Here is a 12694-nt window from a genome sequence, read left to right as displayed (position 1 = left end):
TAATAAAATAGAGATAGCAATGATACCTATTCTGTAATGCCATTGCAAATCTTAAGTGAGACATAAAATGTTGTGTTTATTATGTCTCACATATTAAATTGCCCAAGAAACACTTGAACATCAGTGTTTTGACCTTCTGTAGGTCTCAGATTCTCCAACACGGTCTCTTGCAGTAAGGTCTCAGAATCATTTACTTCATATGCGCAGGTGTCCACTTTTAAATGTACACAGGCACGGACATCTTAAACTGCCTGAGTTGCTGGTGATCTGGAAAGTTTCCACAGCTGTAGCCATTTCTCCAACCCCTCTCCCAGTACTATTAGTTTTTCATTTCACTGACCAGATATTGAAATGAGCCAACATACTAGACTAATAGCACAGGAAATTAACCAGGGATTATTCTGTTTGTCCAATTATCAACTCTTGTAAATCTCAAGACAATAAAGTTTTTATTACACAAGTGTTCCTCATTTCAGTTGTTTTTGTGTAATTCTGGACCAGGTCAGCCAGACGAACTTTCTAGAATAGCATGTGCATGCCTCTTCCACTTACCTCAAGAACTACGTAACACACACATCAAGGGGAATATGAAACAGCCAAGTTTTTTTTAAAAAGTTTGCACTCCCATTTTTAACCTTTGAGCTTGCATCACTGAACAACATAATTAAAGCCTCCAAAAGCTTTACTGTTATCATATTCTGAGTTATGCAAATATATTTTTAAAAACCTTTCAGGAGGTTTAAACATCTCCCACCAAAAAGCAACTTCCAGAAGATGGATGTAAGATTCATCTCAGAAAGTAGTGATGATGTTTATGTAAATGTTTTCTGTTTTAAGTTTTATGACATACTGTAAAACTTTCTGCAATCATAAGCCTTTTACTTCACATGTAGGAATCACTTTCCAGAATAAGAAACTACTTCCATACGAAAAGTACTTAAGTCAAAGGTAATGAGGTTTGAAACTTGATAGAGAATAAGACCAGATAAAGGACCTATTTGATATAATAAATGCTTAAAATACACATTTTATTAAAAATCCTTTATAGGAGCTGGTGCAGGAGCTCAGCAGGTTAATCTTTTGTCTTACAGTGCCAGCATCCCATACGGACACCAGTCTGTGTCCCAGTAGCTCCATTTCCTGTCCAGCTCCCTGATTATGGCCTGAGAAAACAATAAAGGATGATTCAAGACATGGGAGAGCTTGGGGGGCCATACTAGCAGAGTCACTGGGTTCCAGACAAACATAAGAAAATCATGAGACTTTAGTTTGACCCACATTTACATTGCAACTTAAACTCTGATTGTAATGGTAGCTCTTAATGATCTACGTCTACTCCTTGGGATTTCCCCCATTCTCACCTGGCTTGATTTAGTCTTTGGTGCTCTTGCCACCACACTTGCTTGTGCTGTTTCATTAGCCGCTGTTCTTTAGATAACTTTGAAGTCTGCAGTGCTTTTCTGATCTACATTTGGAGGAACAAAAGAAGAGCAACTTCCAAGTCTCAAAATAGTGTTTGCCAACTGCAGTGTTTAATCTGCATCTTCCAAGCTAACTACTTGATGCTTTAAAATACTTATTCATGCATTTTCTCACATTATATCCTTAAATGCAATGATAAAAACCAGGGAGGGAAAGTGAAAAACTGGTTGGAAATGCTTGGAACTTTAAGAACTGCTTTAAAATTATGTTTGCAAAGAAAGGTGAAGTCATTCCATTTTCCATTCATACTGTAAATAATATCTTGAATTCATTTAGCCCCAGGACATTTGTCAAGGGCTTATCCCACCTAGTCCACATTTTGGATACATCTTCCCTGGCAAACATGACAAGAATTATCATTCCCATTTTACATGTGGAAACACTGAAGGTAGATAAGTTAAAGAATTCGGTCATCATCATAAAGCTTGTAAACATCAGTTACACAAAATCTATTATATGGCTTGATCGTCCATTGATTTTTTCAGTGGAAGCAGAAGAGAGATTACTTGGAAAAATTGTTAGGAAACCTGACTTTAATCCTGTACTCAGAACTTGCTAGAAATAGCAGCCTGAGAAAATAATTTTGGTCTCGCAGTTTTATGACATTGTAAAGAATAATTGTTTGCATTTCAGCTGCTATTTATTTTGAAGTCACTTCACAGAACTTCAGTAGCTAAAGATTATGCAAGCACTGAAACCAAAACTTTAAGCTAAAATTAATTATCCCTGAATTTTCTTTTGAAAAATTTAGCACATCCTGGGTACTGTGGGAGCATCTGCTGACCAGCTGTGTCATGCTGGGGTGTGCTTCCCTGAGATCCATCCCTGGTTATCGCCCTCATCTGCTCCATGTCACAGAGCAACCCCATGTTCCTCAGGCGACACTCTCTGTAGCCCAAGAAGATTGATAGGAGGTTGGCAGGGAGCAGTGAGGTGAAGGAGAAGCCAATGGATCAGCCCACTACAACCCTCACCTTCTCTGCTCTCAGAAGACTATAAGAACACCTGCAGTTTCCTCATGAAACTTTCTTCTGGACAGTCCCAACTACTTCTGGACAAGCTCTGCCTTACAATGTGGTTCAGCCCTGCTGCTTCACTGGGTTTCTCTGATTTGGGATAACAGTGATCTCCGGCAGCTGTCAATATTGTGCTGCCACTGTATCACCTGCATATCCATTTTCTACCACTTAAGATTCATCTACTATAGAGCAACCTGCCAAATATTTATAGCAATGCAAAGCACAATAGTGAAGACACAGAAACAATCCAGACATCATTCAACAAATGAATGGATAAACAAACTATGGTACATCTACATTTACTCTGTGGACTACCACTCAGCCATAAAGAAAGAATGAAATCCTGCCATTTGCAATAAAATGGTCCTAACCGGAGACCATCAATGCTTAGTGAAATAAGCAAGACCCAAAAGGATAAATATCATATATTCTCTCTGATATAAGACAGCCTTTAGGCAAATTACAAAATAAATAGATGTAGTGTAGCCATATAAACTACAAGTGTATACACATATACTCTCACAGGGGGATGGTATAGTGGAGACTAACATACTGGGAAGTAAAGTCACGTCACATCTCTGCTCCTGAATAAGGTAGGACTTCCATTTTGAAACATGTAAAGCTACCTGTAGAGCATGAATCTAGATAATCTACCTCTCCCCATACCTAGAGGACATGATACACTTAAACAGCAGAAACTGATCTGTAACTGCTACTAAGGGACTACACTACTGTAGTCATCCAGAAAATAATAACTGGGTAATGAGAAAATGGGGACGGAGAAAGAGGAGTGGAAGGGAAAAATCTTACAGCTACAAAACCATATCATGGTAAGTAATGAATAGATTTGTTTTTAAAATAAAGATCTATCTACTCTAAAGCCTCAGGTGGTGTATTCTATATTAGATCTTAAATATCTACAAAAATGTAAGCTAGTAACAGGGTGAAATATGCATATTTCATAATTTCCCTGTGACTTGAGTACTTAACACCTTAAAGAGTTTAAAAGACCATACTTTTACCACTTTTTCCTTCCTTTCTTCCTTTCTTTATTCTTACTTTCTATGAAATCTATTCTCTATATAAATAAAAATCCAATTGAAAATAAGAGAAAAAGAAATTATCAGTATTGAAGAGAACTTCAGAAGACACCTTCTAAAAAGCAATGTTTATAATGCATGCTACTTTTGGCTGTCATTCACAGATTACTTTAACCTTGAGTTTATTTGTTTGCTGTGCTGATTTCCAATTTAAAATTAGGGGTACAAAAAAACAAATGAGCACAAAGATTACTTGACTTCAAATTCAAAGTCAAACTCTTTCCTCGGAAGACCTGATAACTGCAATGATGAAATTTAGGAAAAGGTACATTTTTTTGAAAAATAGAGGATATTGCAGAAAAATACTCACCTTATTCTGAAAAAATACAAGTTTTTAGTATTTCTAAAGTATGACACATGAGCGCTTCCCTTAAGAATGCCTAAAGCAGGGCCCAGTGGCGTGACCTAGCAGCTAAAGTCCTCGCCTTGAACGTCCCATATGGACACTGGTTCTAATCCCAGGGGCCCTCCTTCCCATCCAGCTCATTGCCTGTATTCTGGGAAAGCAGTGGAGGACAGCCCAAAGCCTTGGGACCCAGCACCAGTGTGGGAGACCTGGAAGAAGTTCTTGGATCCTGATTTCGGATCGACTGTTGCGCTCACTTGGGGAGTGAATCATCAGACGGAAGATCTTTCTCTCTGTCTCTCCTCTCTGTATATCCACCTTTCTAATAAAAATAAAATAAATCTTTAAAAAAAATCTATCTGAAATTCACTTAGTCAAAAGTATAAAAAACATACAAGCATGAAAAAATCCATGGCAGTGCTATTTGTAATAGAAAGCGATGGGAGTACAAAATTCCATCCTTAAACAAGCGAGATACATGACATCTGAATCTGAACAAGTCGCAGGAACTGGCTTACTGTGCACTGGATATATGAGGCAGAACATCATGGTAAGTGACATCACCAGGATATGATCATCATCCTTCACACTGTAAGAATGCATAAATTACAAAGAATCATACCTGGGAAGGGAGGGACTCTAAACAGAAGAGCCAGTTATAACATGTGGATCTTATTTAGCTGCTGTTTCGAATATTCTTTAATAAGAATTTTTTGAGGGACTAGAATTGTGGTGCAACAGGTCAAACCCCTTCTTTGGACGTCCACATCCCATGGCACAGTACCTATTACCAGTCTCAGCTCCTCTGCTTTCCAGCTTCCTGGTAGTGTATACGCTGGGAGGGGGCAGGTGATGACTCAGGGGCTTGGGCCTCTGCCATGCACACAGGAGCCTTGGATTGAGTTCTGGGCTCCTCAGCTCAGTCTGGCCCAATCCTGGCTGTGGCAAGCACTTGAGAAGTGAGCAAACACGTGGAAAAAAAAGTATCTCTCACTGTCTTCCCTGCCTTTCAAATAAATTTTTTTTTTTACAAATATAGGAAAAGAAAAAAGTTGAGACTTAGAGAATTTTTATTTATTTATTTATTGGAAAGTCAGATATACAGAGAGGAGGAGAGACAGAGAGGAAGATCCTCCATCCGATGGTTCACTACCCAAGTATCCACAACAGCCAGAGCTGTGCCAATCTGAAGTCAGGAGCCAGCAGCCTCTTTCGAGTCTCCCACGTGGTTGAAAGGTCCCAACTCTTTGGGCCATCTTCGACTGCTTGCCCAGGCCACAAGCAGGCAGCTAGATGGGAAGAAGGGCTGCCAGGATAAGAACCAGCACCCATATGGAATCCAAGCATGTGCAAGGTGAAGACTTTAGCCGCTAGTCTACCACGTTGGGCCCAAGACTTAAAGATTTTTAACACTGATAATATACTTTTAATTATTAAAAATGAATAAATACACATGCAGTGATAGCATTTTTAAAGCCCCAAAACTTTACAGATACATGCAGAATATTTATGTGTGAGATATAATGTCTAAACCTCTCTTCAATGCAAAGTGGTACAGAGGGATGTTTGTGGGTGGGAGAACATAGGAAATAATGATCAAAAGTTGATCATTACTGGAGCTGGATATCACATAGAAATTTATTACATCAGGGCCCAGCACAGTAGTTTAATGGCTAAATTCTTTACTTTGCATGTGCTGGGATCTCATATGGGCATCAGTTCTAATCCTGCTAGCCCCGCTTGCCATCCAGCTCCCTGCTTGTGGCCTGGGGAAGCAACTGAGGACGGCCCAAAGCCTTGGGACCCTACACCTGCATGTTAGACCCAGAAGGAGCCTCTGGCTACTGGTTTCAGATCAGCTTAGCTCCAGCCATTGCAGCCCCTTAAGGAATGAACCAGCAGATGGAAGCTCTTCCTTTCAGTCTGTATTTTCTCTCTGTAAACCTAACTTTCTAATAAAAATAAATAATTCTTTAAAAAATTTATTATACATTCAATCTGATTTCACTTACATCCACAGTTTCTCAAAATAATGTGTTTTTATTTAAAGAAGAATTAATAGATGGACTCTTGAATGGGACAAGAATAGTCATTCTTACTAACTAAAGAAACAAATATAGCAATAATTTAAAAGATCTTTTTTATACTTGGTAAGATGAGAATTAACAATTACATGATTGTAATTAACAATTACATGATACTGTCGTTTCCTCAGTCTATATTTACTATTTGGCTTCAGGGTCAGTCTCAGCCTTTGGAAGGTGGATCAGTCAACGTCGATTTCAGCAAATCTTTTGACATCCCTCAAATTGTTCATGATCAATGACAAATTGATTACACAGAGGACTATCACACTAATCAGCTGTAAGCGTATCAATAACACAAATCGGGCATGCAGCTAAGCATTTCAGATGAAGCAATGATTTCTTTGCATGCCTTTAATGTTGACATTCTATCATTCAGTTCAAATATACTTATATTTAATACTGCCAGAAAAGAGGGCTGTATTAATAATGAATATCAATTATATTGCTTTTGGATGTACAAAATGAGCATTTTAAAATAGTAAAATAAGCAGGAAACACATGAACATTTAACATTAACATTAATGCAAATATCAAGAATGTGTTATGTAACATTAGAAAGAATCATCTTTTTGAGAAAACAAAATAAGACTAACATGGATGATAACTTTTATTCTAGATAGTGTAGAATGGTAGAGTAGCATTCATAACATTAAAACATTAAACTTTAAGGGCCATTGTCAAGTCACTGCTTAAACTGGTACCATGTGAGTTCCGGCTGATGAACATCCAATCCATCTCCCTGCTACTGTTCCTGGGAAGGCAACAGAAAATGGCCCAAGTGCCTAAGACCTTGCAACCATATGGGAGATTTGGACTCCTGGTTTTGTTGGTGAGTAAACAAGCAGATGGAAAATTGATCTCTCAAACTCTCTCTGTCTCTCTCTCTCTGTCTCTTTCTCTCTCTCTCTCATACACACACACGACATATATATATTGAATGAGCAAATGATACATCATGCTCTCCTTTTCTCTAACTCCTTCATCCTAATCCACCACCTTCCAGAAACTCTGCCTTCCTAATAAATAAGTAAATCTTTTAAAGTAAACTTTAAGGATATTTAATTTTAATTTCTAATTATTTAATTCCATGTAAGCCATAAATCTTTTTTTTTAAAGATTTATTTTATTTTTAGTGGAAAGGTGGATATACAGAGAGGAGAGACAGAGAGGAAGATCTTCCGTCCGATGATTCACTCCCCAAGTGAGCACAATGGCCGATGCTGTGCCAATCCGAAGCCAGGAGCCTCTTTCAGGTCTCCCACGCGTGAGTGCAGAGTTCCAAAGCCTTGGGCCGTCCTTGACTGCTTTCCCAGGCCACAGGCAGGGAATTGGATGGGAAGCGGGGCTGCAGGGACCAGAACCTGCGCCCATATGGGATCCCGGGCGTGCAAGGGGAGGACCTTAACCACTGCGCCATCGCGTCAGGCCCTGTAAGCTATAAATCTTTTAAGAAAAATCATATTTGGGAACTACTCATGTATAACAAAAATAAATTGAAAACAAAATGTCAACTTGCTACCTTTAAATGAGAAGGGAAATATTAAAAAATCATGTACAGCAACATTCCCAATACATCTTGCTTAATCTAGACACAACAATAAAATGAAAATTCTATAATGAAAAAGTGTTAGAAAATTATGAAGTATCCAGGACAGTTTGTTATCATTAACCAAAGTTCAAAACAAAATGAACATGTTTTAAAAGATTAATTCTTTATCTTATGAATCTGTGAAGACTAAAAAAAAAAATGAAACAAAAAGCTTATCAAAATGATTGCTACTGACTGTGAGCCAGTTTAATAGTTAAAGAAAAAAATTATTTGAGAGTTTTCAAGCTATGAAGCTATGAATCCATGGTGCGAAGTTATTTCAGAAATTGTTACTGTAAAGCTTCTTATTGAATCATATTTGTTTATGAAAACAAAGGTTAGGGATGAGCCTGAAAATGCCAGTCAGGGTCGGTGTTGTGGCACAGTGGGTTAAATCCCTCACTTGCCAGCTTGCATCACTGCCCTCCCCTATCATGCTGCCACTTCAAGTCCCTGGCGCTCTGCTTCCTATCTTGGTCTCAACTGATGCACCTAGGAATGCAGGAGAAAATGGCTCAAACACCTGGACCCCTGAAACTCATGAAAGATCAGGGTAGGTTCCTAGCTCCTGACTTCAGCCTCGCCCTCCGTCGTTACAGCTAATTCACGGAGTAAATCGGCAGAGGAAGGTCTGACTCTTATTCTCCTTTGCTCTGCTTTTCAAATGTATCCTTTAAAATGAAGTAAAATGCCAGTTAAAACTCACAAATCTATAAAACAAGGACCAGAGATGCAAAGAAGTAGTTGACAAGGTTAAGGAATTATTTTCCCCCTGTCTAGTGTTCAAATTTTGAAACCACAATAATAATTAAGATTATTAAATGTTTATTATTTGGAGGAAATGTGTCGTCACTAAGAAATGTTCTCTATAATACTCAACCATTCTACCCTTCCATATTCAACCAAAAAGTTGTCTGTGCTATTTTAGTACATCTCAGATGAAAGGATGAATATATATGTATAATATTTATACACACATATATATGTGTATACGATATATAAAATAGATACACATATGAAATATATGTGCAGATAATTTAACATGACAAAGGTTTCAAGGATATGCTTGTGGCAGTGTCTTTATTAAAGTAATACTTTAGGAAAGAAATTTGGAAATAGGTCTCAAAAACATCAAACAAACAAACAAACAAACAAACTAGACTTTCAGTCCAGATAGCCAAATCATGAGAATTTTACCTGTGGAGGATAGGAATTCTAAACCATAAAAAGTCTCTCTCCACAAAGGCGTTCACAGTAAAATGACTTCCAACACGACACAAGCGAAGCCTTGCACAGCCTAACGAGAAGATGTGATCATGCATCTTTCTATCTGGAGTAATTGCCGCCCTGGTTTTTGCTTAATTACTTCTTACTGATCTAAGATCCTCATTCCAATGTTACTTTCTCAGAAAGGCCTTTCCTAACTACATAGTCAGGACCAAGCCTTGGCAGCATGTTTTGTTTTCATTGCAGTTTATAGCAAATATAACTTTATTCTGGGCTTATCTGATAAACAGTGACTCTCTACCGTCCCCCAGGGTGGTACTTAATCAAAGTTGGGGTTGAATTTTGCAATTGTATTTTCAAGGCAAAAAGTGGGCATATAATACTTATTGCTTGGAACAATTAGTATATAGTAAGTATTATAAGGGTTATATAGAAAAATATTAAGGTAAAAAGTATACAGACTATCATACCTTGATTATCATGCAAGAATACATGAATTAAGTGTTTGTGTTTATACAGGCATGCAAGCACATTCGATGTATATACAATATGTCAGAACAGAAATCAGATACATGAAAAATTATGATGATAGTTATATAAATTCCTTATATAAATTTCTTTAAATTCCTCAACAAATTGTTTTCAAGTGGCATCTGATCAAACACATAATATCCCAAATTTTGAACAGTCACCTTAGTTTGAGAGAATATAATCTAGAGAATAATTTTTCCAGAATAAGGTATCAAATGTTCCCCCAGAATCATGAGTTACACTTTGTAACAAGTATTAATAAAGAGCTATGCAAACATGAGAGAGAAAATGAAAATTTTAAACACAAATAAAAACTTTGCTTAACACATTATTTGAAAAACCAGTTGTTTAACGTAACCAAGCAATGACAATGCTGCTGTTAAGAAACACTGTTGTTTGCACAAGGGAACTACATTTCATGAGTAATCCTACACTATACTTGGCCCTACATCAATGTTCAGAATTATTTTCTATAATCTCCTGTTGAATCTAGCATTTGTTCACCTTGTTTCCACATGAGACAAACATAGAAGAGAGAAAAGGGGAATTCTAGAAAGCACAGCACTTCAGAGTACCTGAGTATAATGGTGCCAAAGGAACTTAAGTCATATATGTTGTTCACATATTGCACTTGCTAGCAATTTTTATTATTCAGGTTGGATGTTGCTGAAAGCTAATGAAATGGCCTTCTTTCCAAAAATAAACTTCAATTCAGACCTCAAGGCATTGTTAGTAACGTTAATTGAGAAATTCATATAAAATAACAGGGTCCAAGGCCTATGTTAGCTGCTGTTTACTATAATACTTGAGAGACGGTAAAACCTATTTAGAATGTTATTTATTTTCACATTTGCAATGTAAATATCATTATGCATCCTAGGAATCGATTTCCCTCAACTACACACACACCACATACACACACACCCCTCCTCACCTTTAGCTCTGATGACGCAGAAGCTAACTTCTTTGCTTCAGTTAAAGCATGCAATTGTTGATAGTCCACTGGTTTGTACTTTTTACTTTTTATCCCATTTTTCACTCGAAATACCAGATTATCTGCTGTTCATAAAAACCACAAAAATGACAAATCCTGGTTTCAGGAAATCAAATTATAGGTAGGCTAAAATGTTAACTTCATGTTACTTTCAAGTATTTTAAATGCAAATTCAAGAAATAATACAGTACATTTTCCATAATATATTTGAAACTCTATTTCTAGAAACTCTTAGAATTTGGTCATTACATTTTGTAAAAAAACTGTAATTTTATAAGGGCATTGAGGGCATATTTCCATGTAAATTAGTATATTATGAATTTTTAAAAAGTGTGATGCCAAGATACAAAGTATGACCACTGTTGAAGCATTCTTTCAAGCTTAAAACAGGAATGGACTTGGGATGTATCAAGTTAAACCACCACCTGCCGTGCTGGCATCCCACATGGCCTCTAGTTCAGATCTCGACGCTCCAATCCCAATCTACCTCCTTGTTAATGCACCACGGAAAACTAGCAGAGAATATTTGCTCTTGGTCTCTCTGCAATTCTAGCTTTCAAATAAATAAATAATAAATCAGTTAGAAAATACCTGAGCTAGCATTTCTCTGAGTTGTCAGGAATGGCCTGTCTCTCATATTCACGTTTTCCATACCTGTCAGAGAAACAATAACAGTTACAAGTTTGCAAGGTTATTTTAAAAGTGTTTTTAAAGATGTGATCATTCAAGTATTTTTAAAAGTGAGGCATGGGGGTTGGGTATCCGACACCACTCAGTGTGCCTGCAATCCATACCACAGTGTTTGAATTCCAGACCCACTTTGCTCCCACTTCCAGCTTCCTAAAAATGTATATACCAGGTGGTAGCAGGTGATAGCTCAGGTAAATAGGTTCTTGTTATCAATAAGAGCAGCTCAGATTGAGTTTCTGGATCACAACTTTGGTCTGGCCCAGGTATAACTATTATAGGAGTGAACTTGACTATTGCATGCCTTTAGGGAGTAAGCAACTAGAAGCAATACCCTTCTCTGCCTATCTCTGTCTCTTTGCCTTTCAAATAATTCTACCAAAAAAAATCGTCCTAAGTGGAGCACAGGTCTGAATAGGACTGGAAAAATATTAACTTTATTCTCTTAGAATTTGTTCCTTCTTCCCACAACTCTCCCTTCACTTGTGTTTTTCTTCTGTACTGCACATTTTGATCACTATTTCCAATCTTTTCCCTTTAGGACCCTTTGCTGTATTATCCCATCTGAAAAGTATGGTGATTAAAAGGTTATGTGTATTCTATCTTGAGTTATTGAAGGAGGGAGGAACACATGTGGGATCCCATATGGGCACCGGTTCTAATCCCAGTGACCCTGCTTCCCACCCAGCTCCCTGCTTGTGTCCTGGGAAAGCAGTTGAGGATGGCCCAGAGCCTTGGACCCTGCACCCACATGGGAGACCCAGAATAGGCTCCTGGCTTCGGATCGGAATAGCATTGGCCGTTGGGGTCACTTGGGGAGTGAATCATCGGACGGAAGATCTTCCTCTCTGTCTCTCCTCTCTGTATATCCGCCTTTCCAATAAAAACATAATAAAAATAAATCTTTAAAAACAAAAAAGAGTAACACCCTGACACATCTGCCTTTGAAGAAGGACTCTTGGTCCAGCTGTCGGAGTGCAGTCTAAAACAGCCTCCAACTGTCACCTCCTTCAATGTGGACTGAGCTATGGAGAAGAGCCTCGTGATACCTTCGCTGGGGCAGCCATACCTTACAACTAAGTAAGGCAGGAGTATAAGCCAATTTGGGTCCAATGTAAGTCACAGACAGACAATATTTGCAATAGGCCCTACTTCAAATTCGCATAGAATTTGTTGGATCTGCTTGAAATTGATTCTTCATTTTCCCAATTCTACTTCTTCCTGATTCCTTTCATGGATGTGGAACCCCGATAAACATCTTGCATTCCTAAGTCTACTTCAGTATCTGCTTCCTGGGAGCCCAAGTTGTGATAGATGCAACTGCAATCATTTAGGATCACCTTCAGGATAAAAGGACCAATCAAGTGGTTCTTCCAAGAAATACTTGCTAAGGTTGTGTTCAGTATCCACTGGATTGATCTAACTGTGCCTAGAGACCTTTGCAATAACTAAACATTTCTAAATGCAGGAAGAAAGAACAGACATCAATGACTTCCAAAAAGCTGCCCAAGTTATCATGACAAAAGACTGCACCTTTTTAACTTGTTGGTTGGAGTTGTGGGAGGTGAGTTGGTTGAGATGTCTGTAGTGTGGACTGTAATTCAGATTGTTAATTGTCAGTCCTCTTGAATAA

At 37.9% G+C, this 12694-nt stretch overlaps 1 protein-coding gene across 1 annotated transcript in view; it reads right to left on the bottom strand.

The window, feature by feature from the left end:
* LOC121168153 (coiled-coil domain-containing protein 148-like) overlaps positions 1 to 11028 on the bottom strand; it is a gene marked incomplete at both ends in the record, with an annotated part of 41123 nt that extends 30095 nt beyond the window's left edge. Inside the window, 3 exons of the mRNA XM_040997973.1 lie at positions 1362 to 1465; positions 10315 to 10439; positions 10966 to 11028. Coding sequence (XP_040853907.1) covers positions 1362 to 1465; positions 10315 to 10439; positions 10966 to 11028 — 292 coding nt within the window. The remainder of the gene's footprint in view (positions 1 to 1361; positions 1466 to 10314; positions 10440 to 10965) is intronic.
* Positions 11029 to 12694: the final 1666 nt, after the last annotated feature.

This window comes from Ochotona curzoniae, unplaced genomic scaffold, assembly GCF_017591425.1.
Source record: "Ochotona curzoniae isolate NIBS_2020 unplaced genomic scaffold, NIBS_Ocur_1.0 patch67, whole genome shotgun sequence".
In the NCBI taxonomy this organism is placed as follows: Eukaryota; Metazoa; Chordata; class Mammalia; order Lagomorpha; family Ochotonidae; genus Ochotona; species Ochotona curzoniae.
This window is presented reverse-complemented; position numbering and strand designations above follow the sequence as displayed.